Genomic DNA, 22,136 nt, shown 5'->3' on the forward strand with positions numbered 1-22,136 from the left:
AATATGGATAAACTGCATCAATGGCATGCAATCCATGTAAGCAATATAACACACAAACAAAAGACTCTTCTTCTTTCCTTTTCTTCTTTCTTCATATATACATGAAAACCTCACCTCCACTGCAGAAACTAGCCTGTTAAAATGGCAGTCACTGCCGACGGCCGCGTCGCCCTGTCTGCCACGGGGCAGCTGCGCCGCCCCGCAAGATCTTACGCTCGAAGCGGGAGGCTAGTGAAGTTCGGCAATGGAGAGCTCATGGGACAGAAGCTCAAGTTTGCACCAATTCAGCAGAGGAAGAGTGAGAATGCTATTAGGAGCCATGTCTGCAACACACTCATAGCTGACTTGGCAGGTGAGGCCAAGGTGAGATTCTTGGTTTTGATCGAATAACGCGATGAAACTGTATCCTCCTGTAAAGCCTCAAGATACAGTTCAAGGAATACATTATTGTTGAAGAAAGTGGTTAATGGGACTGATTTATGAGTAATACCATGATTTTGGTGCCCACAGTTGAGGGACCTGGAGATGGAGAAGAGGGATCCGAGGACTGTCGTTGCCATCATTCTCGGAGGAGGAGCAGGGACTCGTTTGTTCCCACTCACAAAGCGCCGTGCCAAGCCAGCTGTGAGTACACCATTCTGCACCTCAACAATGAATTCTACTGCATCTATAGTCAAATAAATAACTATCAATAGTTATGATAATGCATAGTTTCAAGTCATAAAATAGTTTAGATGGCTTATGCTGCTCATTGATGATTCAGGTTCCCATGGGAGGAGCGTATAGGCTGATCGACGTGCCAATGAGTAACTGCATCAACAGTGGGATCAACAAAGTGTACATTCTCACTCAATTCAACTCAGCATCACTCAACAGGCATCTTGCACGAGCTTATAATTTCGGAAGTGGTGTCTCGTTTGGAGATGGCTATGTTGAGGTAAATGTTCCAACACTAGAGAGAGATGTTTCGGAAGAAAAATGCACATGAATTCGATCGGTTATAATGCTGATGAGTACTTACTATGGCAGGTTTTAGCTGCCACTCAAACTCCAGGACAGGCAGGTAAAAATTGGTTTCAAGGCACAGCAGATGCTGTGCGGCAATTCCACTGGCTTTTTGAGGTATGAGATTTCTGCTTTGTGACAATAATGTAAATAGAGCATTAGATCGGATGCAAAGACAACCAAGTCCATGTAAACATAGAAACATATTAGCGTGCAAATGTATGACGTTAAGAAGAGTCCAATTCCATGCACCACAGGATCCAAGAAGTAAAGATATTGAAGATGTTCTCATTCTATCTGGCGATCACTTGTACAGGATGGACTATATGGACTTTGTTCAGGTAAGTTACAATAGAACGATTAAGTGCAAGATTATTGCAGTTCAAATCTATGTATTCATAGCATTAACAATACATAAGATTTTGTTTTCTGCAGTCTCACCGCCAAAGTGGAGCAGATATTACTTTATCATCTTTACCTATAGATGAAAGGTATATCAGTTTTGCAACAAGAGAGTGGATTTTAAGCATTATGCCCTGTCAGCAAGTCTTATTATCACTATAAATTGATTGTGAATTAGCATTTATTGTGCAAAGAATAGCATAAGAAAGATGCAGGTAAATGCAGAGAATAGTAAGATAAAAGATAACATAAATATGGAAAGGGTGATTGCATTTGTTCACACAGAAACAAGTCCTTCATGTCTAGCTATTGAAAGTATAAAAATAATAAGCACAGTATTAGATCGTAGCTGTCAGCTTTGGTGTTTCCTTGTATACAAACACATAAATATTTCATGAAATTTATCTCTTTTCATAATAGCCGCGCCTCAGATTTTGGTTTGATGAAAATTGACAATAAAGGGAGGGTCCTCTCATTCAGTGAAAAACCACGAGGAAATGAGTTGAAGGCAATGGTAATTGTGGATATACATACTTACTCCCAGCAACTGTTTTCTAAATTGAGGATGGAAGCAATTACAGTGGTATATTTCAGGCAGTAGACACAACAGTTCTTGGACTCTCGCAAGAAGAAGCAGAAAAGAAGCCTTATATAGCTTCAATGGGAGTTTATGTCTTCAAGAAGGAAATACTTCTCAATCTTTTAAGGTAAATATAAAACCCACTCGAATACAAATATCTGTGTTATCTAATATGTGAAGACTTAGTAAATGTCTTTTGTTCTGTTTCTTGAGATGGCGTTTCCCTACTGCGAATGACTTTGGTTCAGAAATAATCCCTGCATCAGCTAAAGAGTTCCATATTCAGGTTTTCTAAAGATTTTTCACCAAGACATGATAACTTCTTCAAGAGTACAATTTCACAACTACATGTTTTTGACATACTGAAAATTTCTGCAGGCTTATCTATTTAACGACTACTGGGAAGATATTGGGACAATACGTTCCTTTTTTGAAGCAAACCTAGCCCTTACAGAACAGGTACGGTTCCTATAGTGCAAAGTTTCACTCTTTTAAGATGCTATCATCACTTAAGCTCTCTTTTGGAAGCAGGTGATGATAGGATGAACGATAGAAACTTTCACGGTTCATTTGTAAATAATATTGATGTTTTTCTCTTGCATTGCTTTGTCATTTCAGCCACCAAGATTCAGCTTCTATGATGCTACAAAGCCAATCTACACATCTAGAAGAAACTTGCCACCATCAAAGATAGATGACAGCAAGGTTATCACACTTTTAGCATTACTGAGAATCTTAAAAATGCATATCACATCACTTTCAAATGCCACCCCATGGAGATTCTTCTGTCTTATCATCTTCAAGAAGCTTATTTTTGTTTTGCAGATTGTTGATTCTATAATTTCACATGGTAGTTTCTTGACCAGTTGCTTAATCGAGCACAGTGTTATTGGTATCCGTTCACGCATAAACTCCAATGCCCACCTAAAGGTTTGCTAGAAGTGCTCTTTTTCTGAATTTTCAACACTTTTCTGAATAGTATTCTAAATTTTCGTTTATTTGGAAGGAAAGTAAAGTTGTTAGGAAATAAGATTCCAAGGAAAATGAATCGAAGAGATTTATTTTCATGTGTTTAGAAAATACTAACAAAATTATATAGAATCTCAATTAAAAAATATAAGAATATTGAAAAGGGCCGAATAACTTTAAGCCCACTCATTTTCTCCTCCTCTTAGTCATTTTCTCCATAGTCACAGAATCCATGCCAAACAAACGGGCCCTAAGTGAATTTCCTTAAGTACAACTCTACCTAGTCTTTTGATATGGTTCTATCCTAAAAGTCGAATAGGAATTGATTCAAGCTCTTGATAATCTCTGGTTTTCACCAATGACCTCGGTTAGACTAGCAGAACACCTGGCAGGCTTGTTACGCTACTCTTACAGCAGTCTTTCATATTCAAGTCAGATACAGAGAGTCTGGAGAAGTTCAACTTCATATATATATATATATACAGAGAGAGAGAGCAGCAACACATATATAAGGGTGCAAGGTGTCCTTTTTAATGCACATCTAGACCATATGTGACAGTGGTATCAATGATGAAAGATTATCGAAACCTCCAGGCAGTGTAGAAAATACTTTAGATGTTTATATTACTTGGCAATTTGAGGACCCTTGAAGGTAACATGGTTTCTACCATATTTACCCATAGGTAACATCAGAAAACAGCAATCAACAGTAGTTAGCAGGCCAGCCTTCCCAAAATTAACTCTGAAGAATAAATAAATGAAGCCGGGGAAAAAAAATCAATTGCATATGTAACCTGTTTAAGATTTTGGTAATTTTGTCCCCATATGAAGTGTTTGCTAAGCTTTGAGGTTATTGCAGGATACGGTGATGCTGGGGGCTGACTTCTATGAAACTGATTCAGAAATTGCCTCTGCCTTATCAAAGGGGAAAGTACCTTTAGGAATTGGAGAGAATACAAGAATCAAGTACAGACAATTTTATTTATGAGTAAATCCTCAAAAGTTCTTTCACACTATTTTCGTTCTCACATTTCTCCCTTTTGCATATGCAGAGAATGCATCATTGACAAGAATGCTAGAATTGGGAAAAACGTAGTCATTGAAAATTCAGATGTAAGTTTTTTCTCAGAATACTTACCAGCAGGTATTGACGTTCTTGACCAAGCACTCACCACATCTTGATTATTTGCAGGGTGTACAAGAGGCTGACAGAACTTCAGAAGGATTTTACATCCGATCGGGAGTTACCATAATATTGAAAAACGCAATAATCAAAGATGGAACAGTGATATAACAATTTTGTCTCTCTTCAGACGGGGTGAATACTGTCATATAAGAAGAGTGCCAAAGCAAGTATTCATCCTCAGAATTCAGATTTCAGCAGAGCTACATTTCCATTTTGTTTATTTGTTCCTATAATGTAGAGTTCTACAACTGTTTCAAAGTCTCAATGATCTCTCACCATTATTACATAAATTATATCTGATCAATAAATATTCACCATAAGGAAAAGGCTTAAAAAAACTGACAGAAGCCTAGCTGATATGTGGCTTGTAAGAAGTTCAGTCATATATAATCAACTATTATTATCAGGAACAATCTGGACAAAAGTTATTCGCGACATGAATTGATAAAAATATCATTGAACATCAGGCAGCTAGCCAAAAGTGTATGTAGAGCATACTGTGTTTTCTTAGATAACTGAAGGAACTCAATCCTTGTTATCCTTGTTGTAATATGTTCTTGAAAAAATTGAGATATAAATGAGAGAAAGAAACAGAAAGTGTATACAACTAGAAGCTAAAAAAAGAATACAATTGTGTACAATGTGAGAATAGACAACTATTTCTAAAAGAACAATTCTTCACATTGAAAGTGTAATTCATTCTCAAATCTCTGCAAGACAAAGCGTTCTTCTGCTGATATAATGCTGGTGACATAACATTTACTGTCTGAAAAAGGCTTCCTACCTGTTCTTCCTGCCCGATGAAGATAATTAATTGCATCTTTTGGGATATCAAAGTTGTATATATGGGTTGTTTCAGGCAGGTCAACTCCTCTACCAGCTATATCTGTTGCAACAAGAAGATAACCTCCGGATTGCTTAAGGTCCTATTTTCAAAATGCAGAAACAATCAGTAAGATAGCAGTCAGCACAGGGATTGATCTCAAATGTCCTTTCCTTAACTGAGATATGGATGAACTTACAGTTATGGATGTAGCTCGCTGGTTAAAATTGATGTCTTCCTCTAACAGAACTAACTCTAGGCATCCTCCATATGATGATTTTAGAAACTCAATTAGAAGAGTTGTAGGTGGAGCATTTCCAGCTTTCTTTGACTTCTCAGACTGCATATTGCAAGCAAGATGCAGTAAAGCCATCATTGGCATTGATATCATCAAAATCAAGAGCAATCTATATGATCAAAGCCTGTATATTTTAATATTTATTGCTATGTAGAGGAGGTTGACTAATTTCATCTAGACTAGATAGTGGACCGTTAGAAAGAACCTACTTGCAGTACTTGAGAGTTTTAACATATGATCAGTACATAGCATTTGAAGATGGGCAAGGTAATGGCACACTGAGTTATTTAAGAAGAAAAAAATTCACGGAAGGTTCAACCTCACAAACAAGTATTGAGTTCTATATTTTGGGTGACCATGAACAAACCGGTGGAACTACTTTGGGCAGGTACACACGTAAAGTATAAGGCGGAGAGATGCAATTTTATTTTGATCCCTGATCAGAAACACCAGATAACATGACATCTATCCATGTTTATCTTGAGAGAAGGCATCTATAACCATGGTCATGTAACTAATAACATGTATCATGCAAAGACAGCACTTCTTCGGATTATGCAATGCTAGAAATCCTAACCAAAGTAAATACTTTAATGATATCGGTTAAATTTATACTTGAAAGGGCTAAGAGACACTAACCTGCTCTCCAAGAAAAATTATGGCAGATTGAGGTGCATCAGACTGTAACAAATGCAGTAGTGTAGTGTACTTCTCTCTGTTACCACATATCTGAATTAAGAAAATGAGGATACTAGAATAAGAGATTACGTGAAATAAGTTGGAAAAGATAGCAGGATAATCGAGGTTAACAAAGAACCAATATGTGATGTCATCAACAATAAATTGCTGCAGAGCAAGTTATCATCTCAAATTCCTATTGTTGTATTTTCTCACCACATATCTGTGATGTAGGCATGAAGGCATTGGCTCAATTGGATTTACATGGACATGCACAACATCAGCCTGTGATAACAAGCAACAGAAAGTCATAACTAGCGGATAATGACACCATACATAATGACTAGGACAGGATAAGTCTAATTTTACTAACCTTGGTCCACTTCTGCTGAATACAGTCATACACAAATCGTCTATGCTGAGGAATAGATGCACTAGCAAATACAGTTTGGCGGCTATTGATTGAGGAGTAGATTGTCAAAAGCTTTTTTAAAGAGCTCACCTCCTTGGAAGAATTGAACATGAAATCAACCTATAGATTAAGCAATATATTAACCACAACACCACATATTTTAGGGCATTCAAATGTACAGATGACAGCATACAAAAGTTACAAAAATAATAAAAGAGTTAAGCACTCTAAAGCACTTGAATGTTAATTCTTTGGCCCAACTTTGTCCGTCAAGTAACTTAAAGTAATAAGACGACACAAAGATTTAGGAACTACAACTGAAGCCAACATAAAGCCAAAATTAGTTTTTTAAACATTTTTCCAAAAATGTTGGAAAACAACCTAGGGATTTAGCATATAATTTGGTTTGTAAGAAAGAAAGGACATTAGACAAGGAAATAATTTTGGGTACCTCATCAATTACCAACACTCGCAAGGCATCCAACTTAAGAGTATGCTTGTCAAGCATCTGGCATAGACTCCTCAAAGTAGCAATTACTATAGCTGGGGGTTCCACCTATTAAAATGAAATTTTTGTGAATAGTAGTACTGGGAACATCAGAGAATCTCAACTTCGAGATGACTCATACAGCATCATTAGGCACCAAAAGTCATCAAAGAAGTTCTAATTCATGGTCACAAAGATATATGGTTACAGGAATGTTAATTACCTTTAACCAACTCTTATGTCTTCTCAATGTTCCACCATCTAAAAGAGCCATGACTGTACATGGCTTCTGTTCATTCTCAAGTTGCAGAGCTTTTGCAGCCAAAGTACGCGCGACTTTTGTGACCTTTCTTGTGGAAAGATACAAAAGCTTCATTATCCAGAACTCATTTCATAACACTATGATTAGCTCTACACAGAAATTACAGAAGAAAGAAGCAGTTACCTGCATGCCGAGTTCTCGTGTGGGTACAACGATCACAGCCTGTACAGATGACCTTTGTGCATTGACAACTGAGAATATCAAAAGTAGGTATGCTAGGGTCTTTCCTGAGCCTGTCTAGAGAAACAAACCAGAAAATAACAGTTACTTTATCAGCTTTCATGTGGGCATGGTGGAAAGATTAAGCTATAATGTTAACCATTCCTATCGAGTTTGAGGTTGTAAATCTTTTTATTTATTTAATTTTTGCAGTTTCAACCAAAAAAAAAAAAAGACTTTGAGGTTCTAAAACGGACTCTACCTAATCATGAGAATGGCCTGATTATGAATGAATTCTCAGAAAACACCAAGGTCCGCCAGAATCACTCTAGGACCTCAAGTCATGTTCCATTATTTTTTCTAACCTTATAATTTTATATTTTTTTTTTTTGGAAAATTTTCGATTTCAGCTCCCCGATCTTAATATATTTGCCTTCGCCTCTGAACGCAAACCTCATAGAATTTTCTGAACGAATATAGAAAGACATGTAAATACATTTGATGCATTCAGTATAAACGGTACACACACTGGAACGTACTTCATATTTTAATAGCTTATGGGCTAGCATTCATCAATACAAAATGCATGCTGCTCAGACAAAATTGGCTCACTGTGCTGATCCTAGATTCCAAGAAAGTGTAAGGGTGAAAGAAAAATCACAAAGAAGTCAATTGATAATCCTTTTCCAAAATAAAGCACTTAAATCAAAATCTTTTTAAATTCAGATGCACATTGTCTCTAAAAGTTCAGTTTTCATACTCTTCTCTACTTTTCTCTAGGAAGCAATAAAAAACAGGGATGCTTGCTTGGTGCTCGACACTCCAAACCCTAAACCCCAAAAGTAAGCACCTCGTTCTAATCATTCTCAACAATCCAAAACCATAACTTTCCAAAATCCAAACAACACTCGATTGTATTGACCTGAGCATGAATCACACAATCACGGCCGGAAAATAACACCGGCAGCGCCTCACTCTGTACCGGCGTCGGCACCATGTATCCAACCTCCTCCGCCCTGAAAACAGTACATTTTGAGCAATCCATCATCCAAAATAGTATATAATTAATGTCAGAACATGAAGCTAAACCAACTCTACAGATTTTCTCACTCCAGACCAATCAAATGCTATCCCGCATCAACTCAACCTCACTTCGAAATCCCTAAACACTCATTTTCCACACCAAAACATAATCGAAAACCAAAAAAGCTTGCCTCCGGAGCACGTGATCGGGCACGTGACCTTCGCACAGTTCACGCAGCGTCGAACAAGTATTGCTGGTTTCCACATCGGATTGAGCAGTGGAGCTGACAGAAGCAGAGAGCGAATGGCAGTTTGACATACGGTTTCTGCGGTAAGAAAGCAATGAGCTCGTGCAATTAGGGCGGGCGAAGGAATGAGAGAGCAGCTTCATCGAGGAGGTCCATGGTAAGAGGTGCGTATGCGTCGCAGAGGAAGACGCCATGGACATGATTTCTTCAGTGAAGAAGGAGAAGAGAAACAGAGAGGGAATGAGGATTTATAATTACTAATTTACTATTATACCCTTGCTTTCAGCTGTAAATTAACTTAAAAATATAAAATCATTAATTTAATACTACTCATATTTCTATATTATAATTAATAATTATTGTATGTATATTTTAAACAAACTGAATTTAGCTCGATAATAAGTTAACTAAAAGTTTGATAATAGTAATAATAATATTTGGCTCGGCTCATCTCGATTCGATTACACTCGTCCACCAATAGGACCAAAGTGTAAAACCGGTAAAATGAAGGGGTGGAATCGCAATTTCCTAAAATACAGAGTTGATTGATTCATTCCACCGAGTTACCAACTGCCTGAACAAGCAAACCGAAAATATTCCCATGTTTTCTGCTTTTTACTATTTCTCAATACTTAGCTTCTTTGAAATTTCTAATATTCATCATTTACTTTTGTTTAATATATAGTATATATATATATATATATGTATATGATCAGTAATGGTAAATTAACAATTACTATAAGAATAGTGTTATAGTGAATGTGATGAGTGATGAGATGAATGCTTCACCTTCTTCAATGGTGGTTGGTGATTTCATTGTTGATGAAGATGGATGCAGCATCTGTCTTGATCCCTTCACCTCTCTTCATCCTGCCACTGTAAGATGCTTCCCCACACTCACACACATTATTATCTCTTTGAACTTCTATGAATCTGGCATGAGGTTAATTGAGTCGAGTTGAGTCGAATAATATTAAAATTATATAAAACCAAGGAAATGAAAAGAAAGAAGGATCAAAGAGAATCCTAAAACCCTCAGGAAATGACAAATTGGGATTCAAGGAGTCGGGACTCGTTAAAACCTCTAGGTAAAATCCCTATTAGAAAAAAGAGTAACCGTCTAGAACAAAGCCTCGAGCTGCTTGAATCAGTGCAAGAATCTAATATATGTAGCAGTATCAAAACAAGATTAATGCAATCAGATAAAGATGTAATAACTTCCTTTTCCTTTTCAGGTTACAAAATGCAAGCATGAGTATCATTTGCACTGCATTCTTGAATGGTGAGATTCATCTTCTTCCATCATTTCGTTTCTCATATAAATCGTCTTCCAACGAAAAATCTACGTTGTTTTAGGTCGCGTAGAAGAAGCCAGTGCCCAGTATGTTTGCAGCATCTTGTTCTGAAAGATCCAGCCAGGTTCAAAGTTTATCTAAAATTTTGCAGTTTTCACATAACTTGGTTAAAAGGGTGTGTTGTGTGAATGTTGCAAGTTGGGATAAATGTTGTGTTGTGTTTGCTGCAGCCAAGAGATGGCAGCAGCAGCTACGAGGGAGAACGAGTCGAAAACAAAAAGATCAAATCAAGAAACTGAGGTTTTGGCTGATCTTTTCACCCATACTATAGTCTTTTTTTTTCTCTTGCTGTCATTCTAACTCAGAACAACTCTTCAGCATCCACCTCGTGCACGCGGGCGCCTAATGAGGCGTCGTGCTGCTGCTGTTCCTCCGGGTGCTCGTAGGATTATGGTTGTTAGAAGAAGAAGGCCATCGACTAATCCACCTCCGTTGCATTACTTCCCGGCCACAGATTCATCGCCATCTGCTGCGCCTGCTGTTACTCCTGCAGACACTAGGTAGCACTCAAAACAAAGTCTCTCCTAACTCTTGCTCTTCATCTTCTCAACTGTAAGTTTGTTTTCATGGAAGATCAAGATCAAGATCCAGCGAGTCTCTCAAGTCCAGACTCTCAACGGCTTCGATCAGGTACAGGGAATGGTTCTCGAAGGGCACGCGCAGCTTGAAGGAGAAAATCATGGCTCGGAACGACTCCATGAAGGAACTAAGCAGCACGGGTATTGCTGGAATAGCTAAGCTGATTTCGCGAGTTTCCTCCACTGGTTCAACAGCAGGAGCCTCACACTCGAGACGTAAGGCGGGGGGGCATTAAAGGCGACTCTGTGGTCGAGTCCCTTCTCCCGACTGAAAGGTCGTGAGTTCGAATTCCATAGGTTTTGATGTAGTCAAAGAATGGAAAGTGAAGTTTCTGTTATGGCTGATCTTTTCTTGGCTATTCTAATGTTTTTGCTTTGAAGGTTAATGGCTATTTGCTGCTCTAGAAAATATTTTATTTCTTTTTAGTTAGAAGGGAGGAATGGATTGGGGATTGAAGAGTACCAGACAATAAAAAGAAACCCAAACATAGTATAACTGCAAAAAGAAATCACTGAAATTTTCATGGTTAGTTACATTCTGCAAATAAGCAACAACAACACTTGTTTAGTTTGGTTTTTCTTTCACTTCATCCCTACCAAAAACACAAGTTAGAAAGATTTTCAAGTGATACAAATACGCACGAGGCGCGCAGTGGTTCGAGTTCAAGCTTTCCCAGATGATGAGACGACTGCAGCGAGCGAAAACACCCAAACAAGACGCAAACTTTCAAGTATCTCAAAACTCGAGCCTTTCGCTTTCAAGATAAATTCTTCGTGGGCAGAGAGCAAAAATCAAAGATCCATGTAAGAACAACTACTTCTTTGCATGCCATTTCTCAATGCTGCTGTACCAATTCCATTGAAAAACTAAGCCAGCCAGGCGCATTATACCGGCGGTCATTACCTCCACGAACGCAGTCAGACACGACCTCTGAGGGGATAAACCGGCCGTGGCAACAGCAAGTAAGAATCCTTCCAAGTTGCAGGGAACCATAAACGTGGCCGACTGGATTCCTTTCAGAGATTTCTCAGCGACTTCCTCAGCTTTCATTGCACCAGAGGAAGCAGCTATTATACTAGTCAGCTGTGGACGTCTCTTGGTCTCTGCCATCGGGAGATAATGTCAATGAGTATTGCAATACGCTACGTCCAAATAATATAAAGGTAAATTTACAAAGAAAGTAAAAAAAAGTATTGCAATAGTGTAATGCAACTTAAAGATTCCAGAATCTGTACGAAATCAGTGGGTAGATGTATACTGAATCTAAATATTAGATTTTTCGATCTGGAACTCTACAACAGGAAGGGAATAATAGCTCTTAAGTGTCTAGATTTACATGTTCTCGATACATTCATAAAGTTCTTATTTTTTTGGTTGTCGTGGTATCCCAAAAGCTAACTTCTCACCTCCTATCAAGTTGTGCTGGAGGAAGTAAACTTTTGTTAAACAATATTACAATCCCTGGCATACAAAAGTCCTTTCGTCTAAAAAGAAAATTATTCGGAAAGAAGTGAACTTGGAGCGCTAGACAACTAATCTACAGAAATTTCTCTCTATACAGACCTTTCCCAATTCCCACCAAGTGAAGCAAAGATTGTTCCTAAAAACCCAACTAAACCTTCTCAAACCACAATATCAAATGTCAATTTAGAAACTACTAAGTCGTATAGAATCTGCAACTAATAATGCATACAAGACATAAATCAGACATGCATGCTGTCGAAACAAGAAATAGTAAGTAGATTATTCACGCTGAGCAATTCCAAGTGGAATTACTAGGAAAGTTTAGACCTTCCGCAAAACCAGGAGTTTCGGTATCTGGAGGAAAAATGAGGCTGAGATGAATGTTGTCTGCTATAACCTCGTGTTGCAGCGCTTCTGCCAAACCCTTGAGGCCAAACTTACTCGCCGAATAAGCTGTGTAGCCATAAATCCCAACCTGAAATAATCAACTATGACAAGGTGAGGAAAATAGAACTATTAGCCACTGACAACATTATTTGGACTCCAAACAAAGACTTACAAAGCCAGCAGAAAGTTGATTCCCCATGTTGTTATTTCAATTCATGAAGCAAGAAAAATAGGCAAACTATGATAACATAAAAATCCAAGTCAGATGCAGAAATTGAATCTAAACAAATTCCAATTCAGACTAAGCAGTTCAACTACGAGCATGGATTTCACCACCAAAAAACAGATAATATGCATACACACATACATACATATATAGATATATCAGCTCTTTTAGCTTCATATCAAAGTATCAAAGAGTTCATAAACAGCCCAACTTTCAAGAATCAGCTCATCACTTGAACTACATACATTACACAGTAAAGAGCACCCTGTAAACTGTAAACTAATTACACACACACAGAGAGAGAGAGAGAGAGAGAGATCTGAAACATGGGATCCGTCCAAAGATGGCATTTTTTCGAAGAGGAAACCTAATTGGACAACTGAATTTGGGAAATTTACCTGGCCCGCCTGCGACGACATAATCGCAATGGAACCGGGCCCTTTCTCGGCCCGATTCCTCTTCATCCCGGGCAAGGCGGCCTTGATCAGATGGAAGGTCCCCGTGAGATTGACGTCGATCATGAACTTGATCTCCTCCAGATCCTGCTCCTCCAGCTCCTGCGGCACGTAAACCCCATGGTTGCACACGAGCACGTCGATCGGGCCGGCCTCCTCCACCGCTCGCTTGACGGCGTCGTAGTCCCTGACGTCGGCGCTGAAGACCCTGACGTCGCGGCCCGTGGCGAGCTTGATCGACTGCTGGGCCTCCTCCAGGCGGGCGGCGTTGCGCGCGAGGAGTGTGACGTCGGCGCCGCTTTGGGCGCAGAGGCGCGCTAGGGCTAGGCCGATGCCGCTGGAGCCGCCGGTGATGAACACGTGGCGGTTCTTGATCGGGACGCGGACGGCCTTGGGGCGGACGATGAGGTAGAGGATGAGGAGGAGAGAGAGTGGGATGAGGAGGAGGAGAGAGAAGAAGGAGAAGTAGACCTCCGCCATTGGTGAAGAGGTTTTCGACTCTCGAGGAAAAAGGTCAAAAATCAAAATCCTTTTTACAGTAACGGTGATGTATCGATTATCAAATGGGGTTTGGGGAGAAATTGAGAAGCAATCGAGATTAATTTGTTGTTTGATTGTGCGAATTTTGAAATGGTGTAGTTTGATTGAATCGAGCAATTTGGAAAAGCTTTGAGTGGAGTGAGCAAGAAATCTTTTTTAGTGTGCTCTGTTTTTTGTTTGGATGTGAAGATGAAAGATAAGAGAATCCAATTTAAGGCGTAATTGTCGGATTAATCAATGTAATTTTGATTTGTTATGAATTAAAATATAGAAAGCACGATGAGAAAATGGGGATTATTGAAAAAAATTATTACTATATATTTATATATTCTAATTCTTTATTCTTGATATTTAAAATTAATAAAATTATTTTCAACTGAAAATTTATTCTTAATAATTTAACTGGATATAGTTATCTTCAAATTAAAGTTGAACATCAAAATTGTCGTCGGAGTGTGATTGTCTGACGAGTTAAACGAATCTAGGCTTATACAATCGTCTTATGCTCACAATTTCGATGCCCAATTCAGTCTTAATTTGAAGATAATATATATTCTGAAGACATTACGAGTGAATTTTTATTATTAAATTAATTTATCAATTTGAAATATTATGAAAAAAATTAAAAAATGACGAATGGAAGTGAAATTACATGGCAATTAATTATTTATAAAAAATATGGAAATAGAGTTTTAAGTTTTTAACAATAATATTTGGATGTTTTTCTTTCCAAACATCGTAAATTAATTTTATTATTCTAATAATTTATCAAATTTGTTTTTAAATCAAATCAAAGTTGATGAATTTTATACTCCAATTAACCAAATAATAAATGAAAAGAGTTGTCTTGTCACGGGGATGAATTATTTGATTCGAAATGCATTATTTACTTTATTGGACATATTTTTCTAAATCTTGGGTATACTTTTTTTTTAGTTAGTGGCCATCACTTGCATCAAAATCAAATAATCTATCTATCTATCTATATCTATACATATATCTATCTATACATATATTAAAGCATAGATTTTTGGGGGAATGTGATTCCCGCCAAAAGCAACACCTCTTTTATCCAATGTGTATTTCTGCCTTTATTTTATGTATGTTGGGCATTAACCAATTCTGCAGTCTTGGCTCCAAAATATGGAGCCCAAATTCAAATTCAAAATTTTTTGGAGCCCAAATTTATTGTTGATAAATGTGAGTTTTTTTCTATAAATAAGGGACTCTGATTATTTCAGCTGACATTTTCAGTTTGCAATCTTTCTCTCTCTAATCTTGGTTTCTTTATTGCTTCTTTATGCTATTTTAATTTTACTGTTGCTATTTTTCTTTTTATTCTGTTTAGATTTTTTGCTGTTTATTATTAGTTTCAATTACAACTAAGATACAAATTTATACACTTTTTTCTACTTTACATACAAAGTCTAAAAATGTAGCTAATATTTCTGAATTTTTGCAGCAGATCAAGACCGCAGAAGATTAAGACTGAATCTTTCTGTACCACTGAGATCTGCAAAAGGCACAAGTAAAAGTTAGCATAGAAAATTTATATTATATCATTTTTATAAGAGAAAGTATATAGGTTGAAATATGATAACATTATCTATCCCATTTGTGGAGAAGGCAAAAATCATTTTACCGTAAGAAGTATGATCTAAATTGTTGTTAGATATTGATTATACCTTTATCAAGAGAATGAGTGCTTGATTGAGACCATCAGTGATAGTGGATTTGACTTCACCCAAAGGCTTTGCAGAGAAAGCATATTCATACAAGCAGCACCTACAAAATAAAGATATCAAGCAACGCAAATGTAACCAATATCAATTTTGTTTACACAAGAAACTTTACTCTGCAGGCTTATGAAGTTGAAAAAGTTGTATAAATCAACAAGGATGTATATCAGTAGCAAAAATTGTCGAAAGATAATGAATTTGTGTGGATGTTCATAGATCTACATGCGAAAGAAAATAAAGATGTTCATAGATCTACAAAAATCAAATGCGAAAAACAGACTGCAAACAAGAGCAAAGATGTTCATAGATCTACTGAATCAGATGCCAAAAAATAGTACTGAAATCAGATCTGCGAAAAAAAAAATTGTTTATAGATTTTTCAAAAAATCAGATGTCCATAAAAATAGATAAAAATCAGATGCCCAAAATATCTTACTGTATACAGTCGAGGGAGGAGGCCGAGATCTGGAGGCTAGGGCTGGGCGACGCCGTAGTTTGAAACTCGGACGGCGGCGGCTGGATACAGGCTTAGCAGAGGGCTGGGCGACGCCGTAGTTTGAAACTCGGACGGCGGCGGCTGGATACGGGCTTAGCAGAGGGAGGCAGCGGCTCATTTATCGTCGTCGAGGAGAGAGGCGACACCGCGTGGAGCGTCGTCTAGATGTGAGGCCGGAGTTGGTAGTTTAGGGATCAAAGGGTTTTGGACCGCGGCTTTGCCGTGATACGGTTGCAGGTTTTTCTCCGGCAGAGGGAGAGAGAAGACGATAGAGAGCACGTTTGAGCTTCTCGCCGGCAGCGGCGAAAGGTGGAAGAAAGTCGGCAGAGGCTGAGGCAGAGGGAGAGAGAAGACAAGGGAGAGCACGGATGAGCTTCTCGCCGGCGGCGGTGAAAGGTGGAAGAAAGTGGAAGGACTGGGAGAAGCAATGATAGTGAAGAAGAAGCGGCGCTGAACCCTAATTTTAGAGGATGGAGAATTAATATCTATCCTTAGATATAGAAGATTGAACGGTTCTTGATAATTGCCTTTTTTTTTTTTTTGTAACCGCCCCATATTTAAAATAAGTTGACCGAATATTATGGTAGATAAGTTTCATATCTTTTATTTTAGTTCCTTTTGTTATTGTTTACCATTTTTAAATCCTAGAAATACTTTTGTGTCCAAATTTGTGTTAAATCAACTAATAAATCGTACGAGGATCTCAGTTTGTAAAATCTGATGAATTTTTGGATGCTAAGATTGAGATATTTTATTTTCCGTTTGATTTTCGTTTATTCAAAAATTGTATTTTGTTCATTGAAATATTGTGTTCTGTTCATTAAAAGTTTGTGTTTATTCATTATGAAATTGTGCCATGTTCATTTCAATTTTTTATTTTGTTTATTAGTTTATAAAAATAAATTGATATGAAGCTTTTCGAACAAATGTCATAAAATTATGAACGTTTAGGTAAAAAAGTCTGAATATTGATATTTGAGTGAGAATTATTAAAATATGTAACATAAAACTATTCAAATTGTAATTTTTATTGAGTTGAAAATTTTCAGCCCTAACCTTCTCGGATTGACAGGTCAGTTGGGTCAACCCACGGGTTTCTGGTTGGATTGACATCTCTAAACATATATATGCATGCTACACACAAAATAACTAGAACTAATTAGAACTAAAACACTAATTATAGTCACACATTGTTTATATTTTATATTTTAAGAAGTATTTTTTATTTTAGCCCTCCCATATATATATACACACACACACACACATAAGGAAAAATATAATATTGTATTATAATAATTATATCATTATGTTAAATGTTTAACAATTTACAGTGATTTGTTGTATTAATTTGTTTAGTTTATGTTATTTTTGTCTTTGTTTCTAATTAGATAAGCTTTAATATTGAATTTGCGTCGATCCTCACGTTAAAGTAAATTAAAAGAACTATTAATAATGAAATTAGTTTATTTGTTTAGAAGATAAAACAATTTCTAAAAAAATACACATAGAAGTATGTCTTTATATGCTTTTAATATACTTGCTATTGAATTAATGAAATGCAAACAATTAAGTGACTAATTCTAATTCTAATTCTAAACCCTTTAAGATTCTACTTAGATAAATACGAACTGACGAATTCCTCAAAAAAATTGGCTCAGGGGCTTCCGCCCCCAAACTCTCATGTAGATATTTGCATATGTCTGCTTCAATAAATTTTGTAAACCCTAATAACTAATGATGGATCCACAACTGTTTATGTTGTACTATCTTATAATATAACTGTATGATATGAAAGTCTTTTATTTTTTTATTTTTATTTTTTTCAGATTTTGTATTATGTAATACTATAAATTTCCATTTTCATTGACTTACTTTGTATTTTATTTTATATCACTTAATATATATTTAAAATTATAGACTACTCCTATTAGGGGTGGGAAGATAGGATTCCGGTATAGGGTACCCGATTACCCGACCCGAAAAAATCGGGTATCGGGTACCCTATACCCGAAAAATTAGGGTTCGGGATCGGGTTCGGGTATTTAAGGTATAAAAAAATCGGGTATCGTGTATACCCGAAATACCCGATTAAAATTAATACTAATAGAAATCAAATTAAATATAACCGAGTACTCCCAGCCCTCCTGCGAGTCCCACCTCCCTCTTTCTGCTTCTTCACCCAATCATCACCCTCTCGGCACTCCAGCACCCTCAGTCCTTCACCAGTCCACAGATCCGCTGCCCTCACTCCCACCGCGCCGCCGCCGAGAGCTCAGAGCGCCAACTGAGTTGTCGTTCTGCCGCCGAGCGCGCGCCGCTTGGCCTGCCCCGCCTGCCCCCTTCGGTTTCTTCTTTTCGTCATTTTGCGGTCTGCTTCTTCTCCGCGCAGCAACCGCACCGCGCCGTGCCGCCTCCAAGCTCCAACAACAACCAACATGTATGGACCATTTAATTCTGGAGTTAAATTCCTTTTTTTTTTTTAATGGAGGTCAAATTGACAGACCATTTGTTGATGATACGATTGAAGATCTCGCTGACTTTGCTATGGTTAGCACTTACCAATTAATTGGTGTTTTTGTCTTGAGGAATTAAACGTGTACTGATAGGCAACATTTTGGGGGAAAAGCTTGATCAATTGTAGTGGAGAATGGCTACAAAAATTAAATTCAAATTCAGTACAGGGCATCTTGATCGGGAATTATAGGGCACCCGAATACCCGATTCGGATACCCGACTCGGGTATTAGGGTACCCGATTTTAGAATCGGGTTCGGGATCGGGTAGGAGGTTTTGTCGATTTTCGGGTTCGGGTACCCGAACCCGACCCGATTCCCACCCCTAACTCCTATTATATATGATAAATACGTATGAATAATCGGACCGTGCACTGTACACTCGAATGCACTGTACATCTGGGTGCACTGTACACCTGGGTACATTGTACATCAGAGTGCACAGTCACATCAATTTATATATTACACGTATTATGTATCATAAATACGTAAAAATAATTGGACCGTGCGTAGCACGGGTATAATCAAGAGAACAAATTGTTCGGTGGGATGATGTATATAAAATAATTATTTTATATTTTATGACATAGATAAAAAAATCTAAAACTTTTCTTTTTTTTATTATTTAAATAAATAATAAAAAAATTGATATGTAGAATCTAAAACTTTTTTTTTTCGTAAGCCCAATACTTATTTAATGCTTTTAGTCCGATTACTTACTTGCTCTTGGGCCTTCATATTTTGTTGTGGGCCAAATTAAAATAATAATAAAAGAAACTATGGATTTTGGTCCATATGTAGAATTACTTTATATGCACATAGATTTTTTATGTTTTTTAAATATTTTTAATACATAAGTTACTTATTTAATTATTTAATGCTTTATATTTATAAAAGAAAATTATACATAAGTATAATTCTAAATATATATTCGATACAATATCAAAGTTTTTATGTATATCAAAGAAATAGATTCAAAGTGCTTACATATATCATTTTATGTAGTAATATAAGTAACGAAATATAATTCTAAATATATATTTGTGTCGTACTATCATTATATTTGGGTTGTACTATCTTTTAATATGAACTGTATGATATGAAAGTTATTTATTATTTTTATTCCTATTTTTTGTATTATGTAATGTACATGATTAGTTTTGTTTAACCACTTTCTACTATGTTTTGTATCACTTTTGTTTTTCTTTTTACAATTCTATAGTACCGTTACAATACTTCACAAATACGTATCAATATTCATGTCGTGTCGTGCGAAGTGCGGGTATGTTACTCTTATTATATATGTGGTGCGAAGCACTGGTATGTTTTGTATCATTTTTTTTTTTGTTGCTTTTTACAATTTTATATATTAATGTTATTATATATGATAAATACGTATGAATAATTGGGTCGTGCGTAGCACGGGTATAATACTAGTATTTCTTTATATCCCTTAAGTGGGCGGTTGGATTGGATCAAGATGGAGCCAAATGGTGTTTTTTTCTTCTTTAATCTAAAAAAGTCCCAATTTTAAATATAAATAACTTTAACATGTATAAAACTAAATTAATTTAGATATAATCATGGAGATTGCGTCATCTCCATCACTATGGATTCAATCTTGTCAAATGTTTTTTGGAATTAACAAAATTGATTAAAAAAAAAAAAACATCGGTGGCATAAAGACATACTCTTTTTCTTTTCTTTTTTTTCCATAAATTAATTTGGCTAAGAGATCATGAAATCAATTTTATAAATTCTATTTTGCAGATTATCTACAATATAAAATAAATCGAGCAATCATATGAATTTTAATGAATGAATCATTATTTTGTGACACCGACTAGCTATCATTTCAAATTGAAGTAGACACCAAAGGAGCCCAATGCTGACTGGAAATTCTTGAAATATTCTTTGCTTTTTCACTATATTTAGATTCTTGCCCCAATTCAAATGTCCCAAAATAAATTCATCTGCTCAATCATATCCATCTCTCGATTTTTCTTTGTGCCCCCACAAAAAAAATATACATATAAATTATTTTTCAATATATATTCTTTCTTGGTGACGGATCACTTTTAAGTTTAAATTCTAAAAAAAAGTATTGAATTTTTGTAGGCCATTTTCATTTATTACATAAATAAGCCATGAAGAATACAGTTCATATCCTTCTAAACAAAGTTGTCTATCTTGTTGGCACTTGTCATAGGCAATTTTTTTAGTTGAAATTAATTATATACAAAGTTATTATTGAACCATTTTTATTAATTTCAAGATTTTCCTCAAAGAAATTTATACATGCATTATTGTGAGATCACAAAATAAAATAACCCCCAAATTTACACTAAAATACTATTATACACTATATATAATTAATTCATAACACCCTAAAATAGAGAAGAATAATTAATACACTTTCTTAGCAAGAGAGTCACAAACACTTCTTGCAAACTCTCTCAAACAAATTAATATGCATCTTAATCTATCAACAAATTCCTCAGCCTCTCCTTTATTCGAATCACACATCATGATTTCTTGAAACACCAATACATATAAACATTAACCAAGATCAAAATCTTCTAAAATTGAATGAATGATCATATGAAGGATTGATGAAGGCATCATGAGGCCCTCTTGAGGCATGATTCTGCATCTTGTTCCCAGAGGCCATGAATCTTGCTTGCCTCAAACCACTCTTTCGTCTCGGATTCGACGTCGAACGAGGGATGAAAACGCCGGTGCCTTTGCTCTCCCTCTTGCTGCTCTGGTGTTGATCATAGCTGAAAAACGATGCAGCTTGTGTTGCTGGATTGCTCGCTTGAGTGAAAGCCTTCAAACAGAATTTTAAAAATGATGCAACTTTCTTTATTTAATACTGTTAATTTATCAAAAAAAAAAAGATGATGCAACTTATGATGATGTTGATTTTGTTATATATGTGTGGGATGAAATGAAATACCTGAAGATTGATGAGTGGTGGAGAGTGAGATAGTGAGTATTGTTGATCATCATCATCATCCATGATGAGGAGAGAGATTTGCTTGCTCAAGTCTTTGAAGAAGACATCATCATCCAACTCAAGAGCAGCTTCCATATTTCTCTTTAGTGTGTGTTGTGTGTGTTTTTTTCAACACTTAATTTTTTCTCTAAATCTGGGTTTTTTTTTTTTTTTTGGGTTTCCTTTTCTCCCAGTTGAATCAGATGCTGAAATGATTTTAAATAGGGAGAGGAATTGGAAAAAGGCAAAGGGATGATGGGATCCAAGTAGAGCAGTTTATGGGCTGGGGCATGTGAATTGGTGGGGCCTTTGAGAGTCACTTGGCCATCCTGTCACAAGTCCATAGCCCAGGCCCACAACACTATATCTATATATATAAAATATCATTTTATAAAAACCTCAACTTTTTTCACAATTACACCCCAACAATATGCAAAATTATAATTTAACACTTGTATTATTATTGTTGTTAACAATTTTATCCTACAAGTTAACAAAAGCCAACTTTTTTTTTTGTTTAGGTGTCGATTCCGACTACTACGATCATTGGTCATTGACTCATTGGAATTGAGACCCGCGATGGGAATTCTCTACAAAATTTTCAAATCAATCTTTTCAATCTGACATTGATTTGACGTTGCAGAGTTAGGGTTTCATAAGGTGGGATTCCGACTTGAAATCCATGCCGGATTGGGAAATTGGTTTCGGAATTTTGTAGCTTTAGTTAACGAGCTTCCAATCGTAACTTCAACTTCATTGAACGATGTTTGGATCATCACACAAGGAAAATAAA

At 36.5% G+C, this 22,136-nt stretch overlaps 5 protein-coding genes and 1 long non-coding RNA gene across 8 annotated transcripts; 2 read left to right on the forward strand and 4 right to left on the reverse strand.

The window, feature by feature from the left end:
- Positions 1 to 4,450, forward strand: LOC130991526 (glucose-1-phosphate adenylyltransferase large subunit 3, chloroplastic/amyloplastic). Its single transcript, XM_057915793.1, has 15 exons — positions 1 to 363; positions 511 to 624; positions 764 to 937; positions 1,030 to 1,122; positions 1,263 to 1,346; positions 1,441 to 1,496; positions 1,828 to 1,921; positions 2,002 to 2,114; positions 2,201 to 2,273; positions 2,366 to 2,446; positions 2,606 to 2,692; positions 2,813 to 2,917; positions 3,816 to 3,922; positions 4,009 to 4,069; positions 4,149 to 4,450. The coding sequence occupies exons 1-15, from the start codon at positions 142 to 144 to the stop codon at positions 4,248 to 4,250; spliced, it is 1,566 nt and encodes a 521-aa protein (XP_057771776.1). The 5' UTR covers positions 1 to 141; the 3' UTR covers positions 4,251 to 4,450.
- Positions 4,451 to 4,570: 120 nt separating this feature from the next.
- Positions 4,571 to 8,824, reverse strand: LOC130991527 (DEAD-box ATP-dependent RNA helicase 58, chloroplastic). Of its 3 annotated transcripts, XM_057915794.1 has the most exons (10): positions 8,536 to 8,824; positions 8,244 to 8,337; positions 7,286 to 7,399; positions 7,064 to 7,186; positions 6,805 to 6,909; positions 6,315 to 6,473; positions 6,158 to 6,226; positions 5,903 to 5,992; positions 5,165 to 5,305; positions 4,571 to 5,068 (listed from the first exon to the last, which is right to left on the reverse strand). In XM_057915794.1, the coding sequence occupies exons 1-10, from the start codon at positions 8,790 to 8,792 to the stop codon at positions 4,805 to 4,807; spliced, it is 1,416 nt and encodes a 471-aa protein (XP_057771777.1). In that variant the 5' UTR covers positions 8,793 to 8,824; the 3' UTR covers positions 4,571 to 4,804. The 3 variants fall into 3 exon arrangements, with proteins under 3 accessions (XP_057771777.1, XP_057771778.1, XP_057771779.1); XM_057915795.1 differs by lacking the exon at positions 8,536 to 8,824 and having other exon boundaries at positions 7,286 to 7,395; positions 8,244 to 8,339; XM_057915796.1 differs by lacking the exons at positions 8,244 to 8,337; positions 8,536 to 8,824 and adding an exon at positions 7,861 to 7,882 and having other exon boundaries at positions 7,286 to 7,395.
- Positions 8,825 to 9,313: 489 nt separating this feature from the next.
- Positions 9,314 to 10,990, forward strand: LOC130991529 (E3 ubiquitin-protein ligase RHF1A-like). Its single transcript, XM_057915798.1, has 6 exons — positions 9,314 to 9,470; positions 9,828 to 9,874; positions 9,949 to 10,011; positions 10,118 to 10,187; positions 10,266 to 10,447; positions 10,521 to 10,990. Exons 1-6 carry the CDS (start codon positions 9,357 to 9,359, stop codon positions 10,759 to 10,761), a joined length of 717 nt encoding a protein of 238 aa, XP_057771781.1. The 5' UTR covers positions 9,314 to 9,356; the 3' UTR covers positions 10,762 to 10,990.
- Positions 10,991 to 10,995: 5 nt separating this feature from the next.
- Positions 10,996 to 13,850, reverse strand: LOC130991528 (3-dehydrosphinganine reductase TSC10A). The gene is made up of 3 exons (XM_057915797.1): positions 13,002 to 13,850; positions 12,318 to 12,465; positions 10,996 to 11,629 (listed from the first exon to the last, which is right to left on the reverse strand). The coding sequence occupies exons 1-3, from the start codon at positions 13,536 to 13,538 to the stop codon at positions 11,340 to 11,342; spliced, it is 975 nt and encodes a 324-aa protein (XP_057771780.1). The 5' UTR covers positions 13,539 to 13,850; the 3' UTR covers positions 10,996 to 11,339.
- A 1,074-nt stretch (positions 13,851 to 14,924) lies between these two features.
- LOC130991530 (uncharacterized) lies at positions 14,925 to 16,401 on the reverse strand. Its single transcript, XR_009091156.1, has 3 exons — positions 15,774 to 16,401; positions 15,284 to 15,383; positions 14,925 to 15,111 (listed from the first exon to the last, which is right to left on the reverse strand). It is a non-coding gene; the product is annotated as an uncharacterized LOC130991530 (long non-coding RNA).
- Positions 16,402 to 20,683: 4,282 nt separating this feature from the next.
- LOC130991531 (uncharacterized) lies at positions 20,684 to 21,611 on the reverse strand. The gene is made up of 2 exons (XM_057915799.1): positions 21,305 to 21,611; positions 20,684 to 21,175 (listed from the first exon to the last, which is right to left on the reverse strand). The coding sequence occupies exons 1-2, from the start codon at positions 21,437 to 21,439 to the stop codon at positions 20,915 to 20,917; spliced, it is 396 nt and encodes a 131-aa protein (XP_057771782.1). The 5' UTR covers positions 21,440 to 21,611; the 3' UTR covers positions 20,684 to 20,914.
- Positions 21,612 to 22,136: the final 525 nt, after the last annotated feature.

Source organism: Salvia miltiorrhiza, chromosome 7 (assembly GCF_028751815.1).
Source record: "Salvia miltiorrhiza cultivar Shanhuang (shh) chromosome 7, IMPLAD_Smil_shh, whole genome shotgun sequence".
Taxonomy (NCBI): Eukaryota; Viridiplantae; Streptophyta; class Magnoliopsida; order Lamiales; family Lamiaceae; genus Salvia; species Salvia miltiorrhiza.

What these genes read in the sequence shown, in the direction of transcription:
- LOC130991528 (XM_057915797.1), bottom strand. Translation starts at nt 13,538, where the DNA reads ATGGCGGAGGTCTACTTCTCCTTCTTCTCTCTCCTCCTCCTCATCCCA. An exon ending in TGTCGTCGCAGGCGGGCCAG is followed by an intron (nt 12,466 to 13,001) that starts GTAAATTTCCCA and finishes TGATTATTTCAG; the next exon opens with GTTGGGATTTATGGCTACAC. An exon ending in AACTCCTGGTTTTGCGGAAG is followed by an intron (nt 11,630 to 12,317) that starts GTCTAAACTTTC and finishes TCCCGATGGCAG; the next exon opens with AGACCAAGAGACGTCCACAG.
- LOC130991531 (XM_057915799.1), bottom strand. Translation starts at nt 21,439, where the DNA reads ATGGAAGCTGCTCTTGAGTTGGATGATGATGTCTTCTTCAAAGACTTG. An exon ending in CACCACTCATCAATCTTCAG is followed by an intron (nt 21,176 to 21,304) that starts GTATTTCATTTC and finishes TTCTGTTTGAAG; the next exon opens with GCTTTCACTCAAGCGAGCAA.
- LOC130991527 (XM_057915794.1), bottom strand. Translation starts at nt 8,792, where the DNA reads ATGTCCATGGCGTCTTCCTCTGCGACGCATACGCACCTCTTACCATGG. An exon ending in CACGAGAACTCGGCATGCAG is followed by an intron (nt 7,187 to 7,285) that starts GTAACTGCTTCT and finishes TCCACAAGAAAG; the next exon opens with GTCACAAAAGTCGCGCGTAC. An exon ending in TAATTTTTCTTGGAGAGCAG is followed by an intron (nt 5,306 to 5,902) that starts GTTAGTGTCTCT and finishes TGCAATATGCAG; the next exon opens with TCTGAGAAGTCAAAGAAAGC.
- LOC130991529 (XM_057915798.1), top strand. Translation starts at nt 9,357, where the DNA reads ATGAGTGATGAGATGAATGCTTCACCTTCTTCAATGGTGGTTGGTGAT. An exon ending in CCTCTCTTCATCCTGCCACT is followed by an intron (nt 9,471 to 9,827) that starts GTAAGATGCTTC and finishes TTTCCTTTTCAG; the next exon opens with GTTACAAAATGCAAGCATGA. An exon ending in GATCAAATCAAGAAACTGAG is followed by an intron (nt 10,188 to 10,265) that starts GTTTTGGCTGAT and finishes ACAACTCTTCAG; the next exon opens with CATCCACCTCGTGCACGCGG.
- LOC130991526 (XM_057915793.1), top strand. Translation starts at nt 142, where the DNA reads ATGGCAGTCACTGCCGACGGCCGCGTCGCCCTGTCTGCCACGGGGCAG. An exon ending in GAAATGAGTTGAAGGCAATG is followed by an intron (nt 1,922 to 2,001) that starts GTAATTGTGGAT and finishes GGTATATTTCAG; the next exon opens with GCAGTAGACACAACAGTTCT. An exon ending in ATACTTCTCAATCTTTTAAG is followed by an intron (nt 2,115 to 2,200) that starts GTAAATATAAAA and finishes CTGTTTCTTGAG; the next exon opens with ATGGCGTTTCCCTACTGCGA.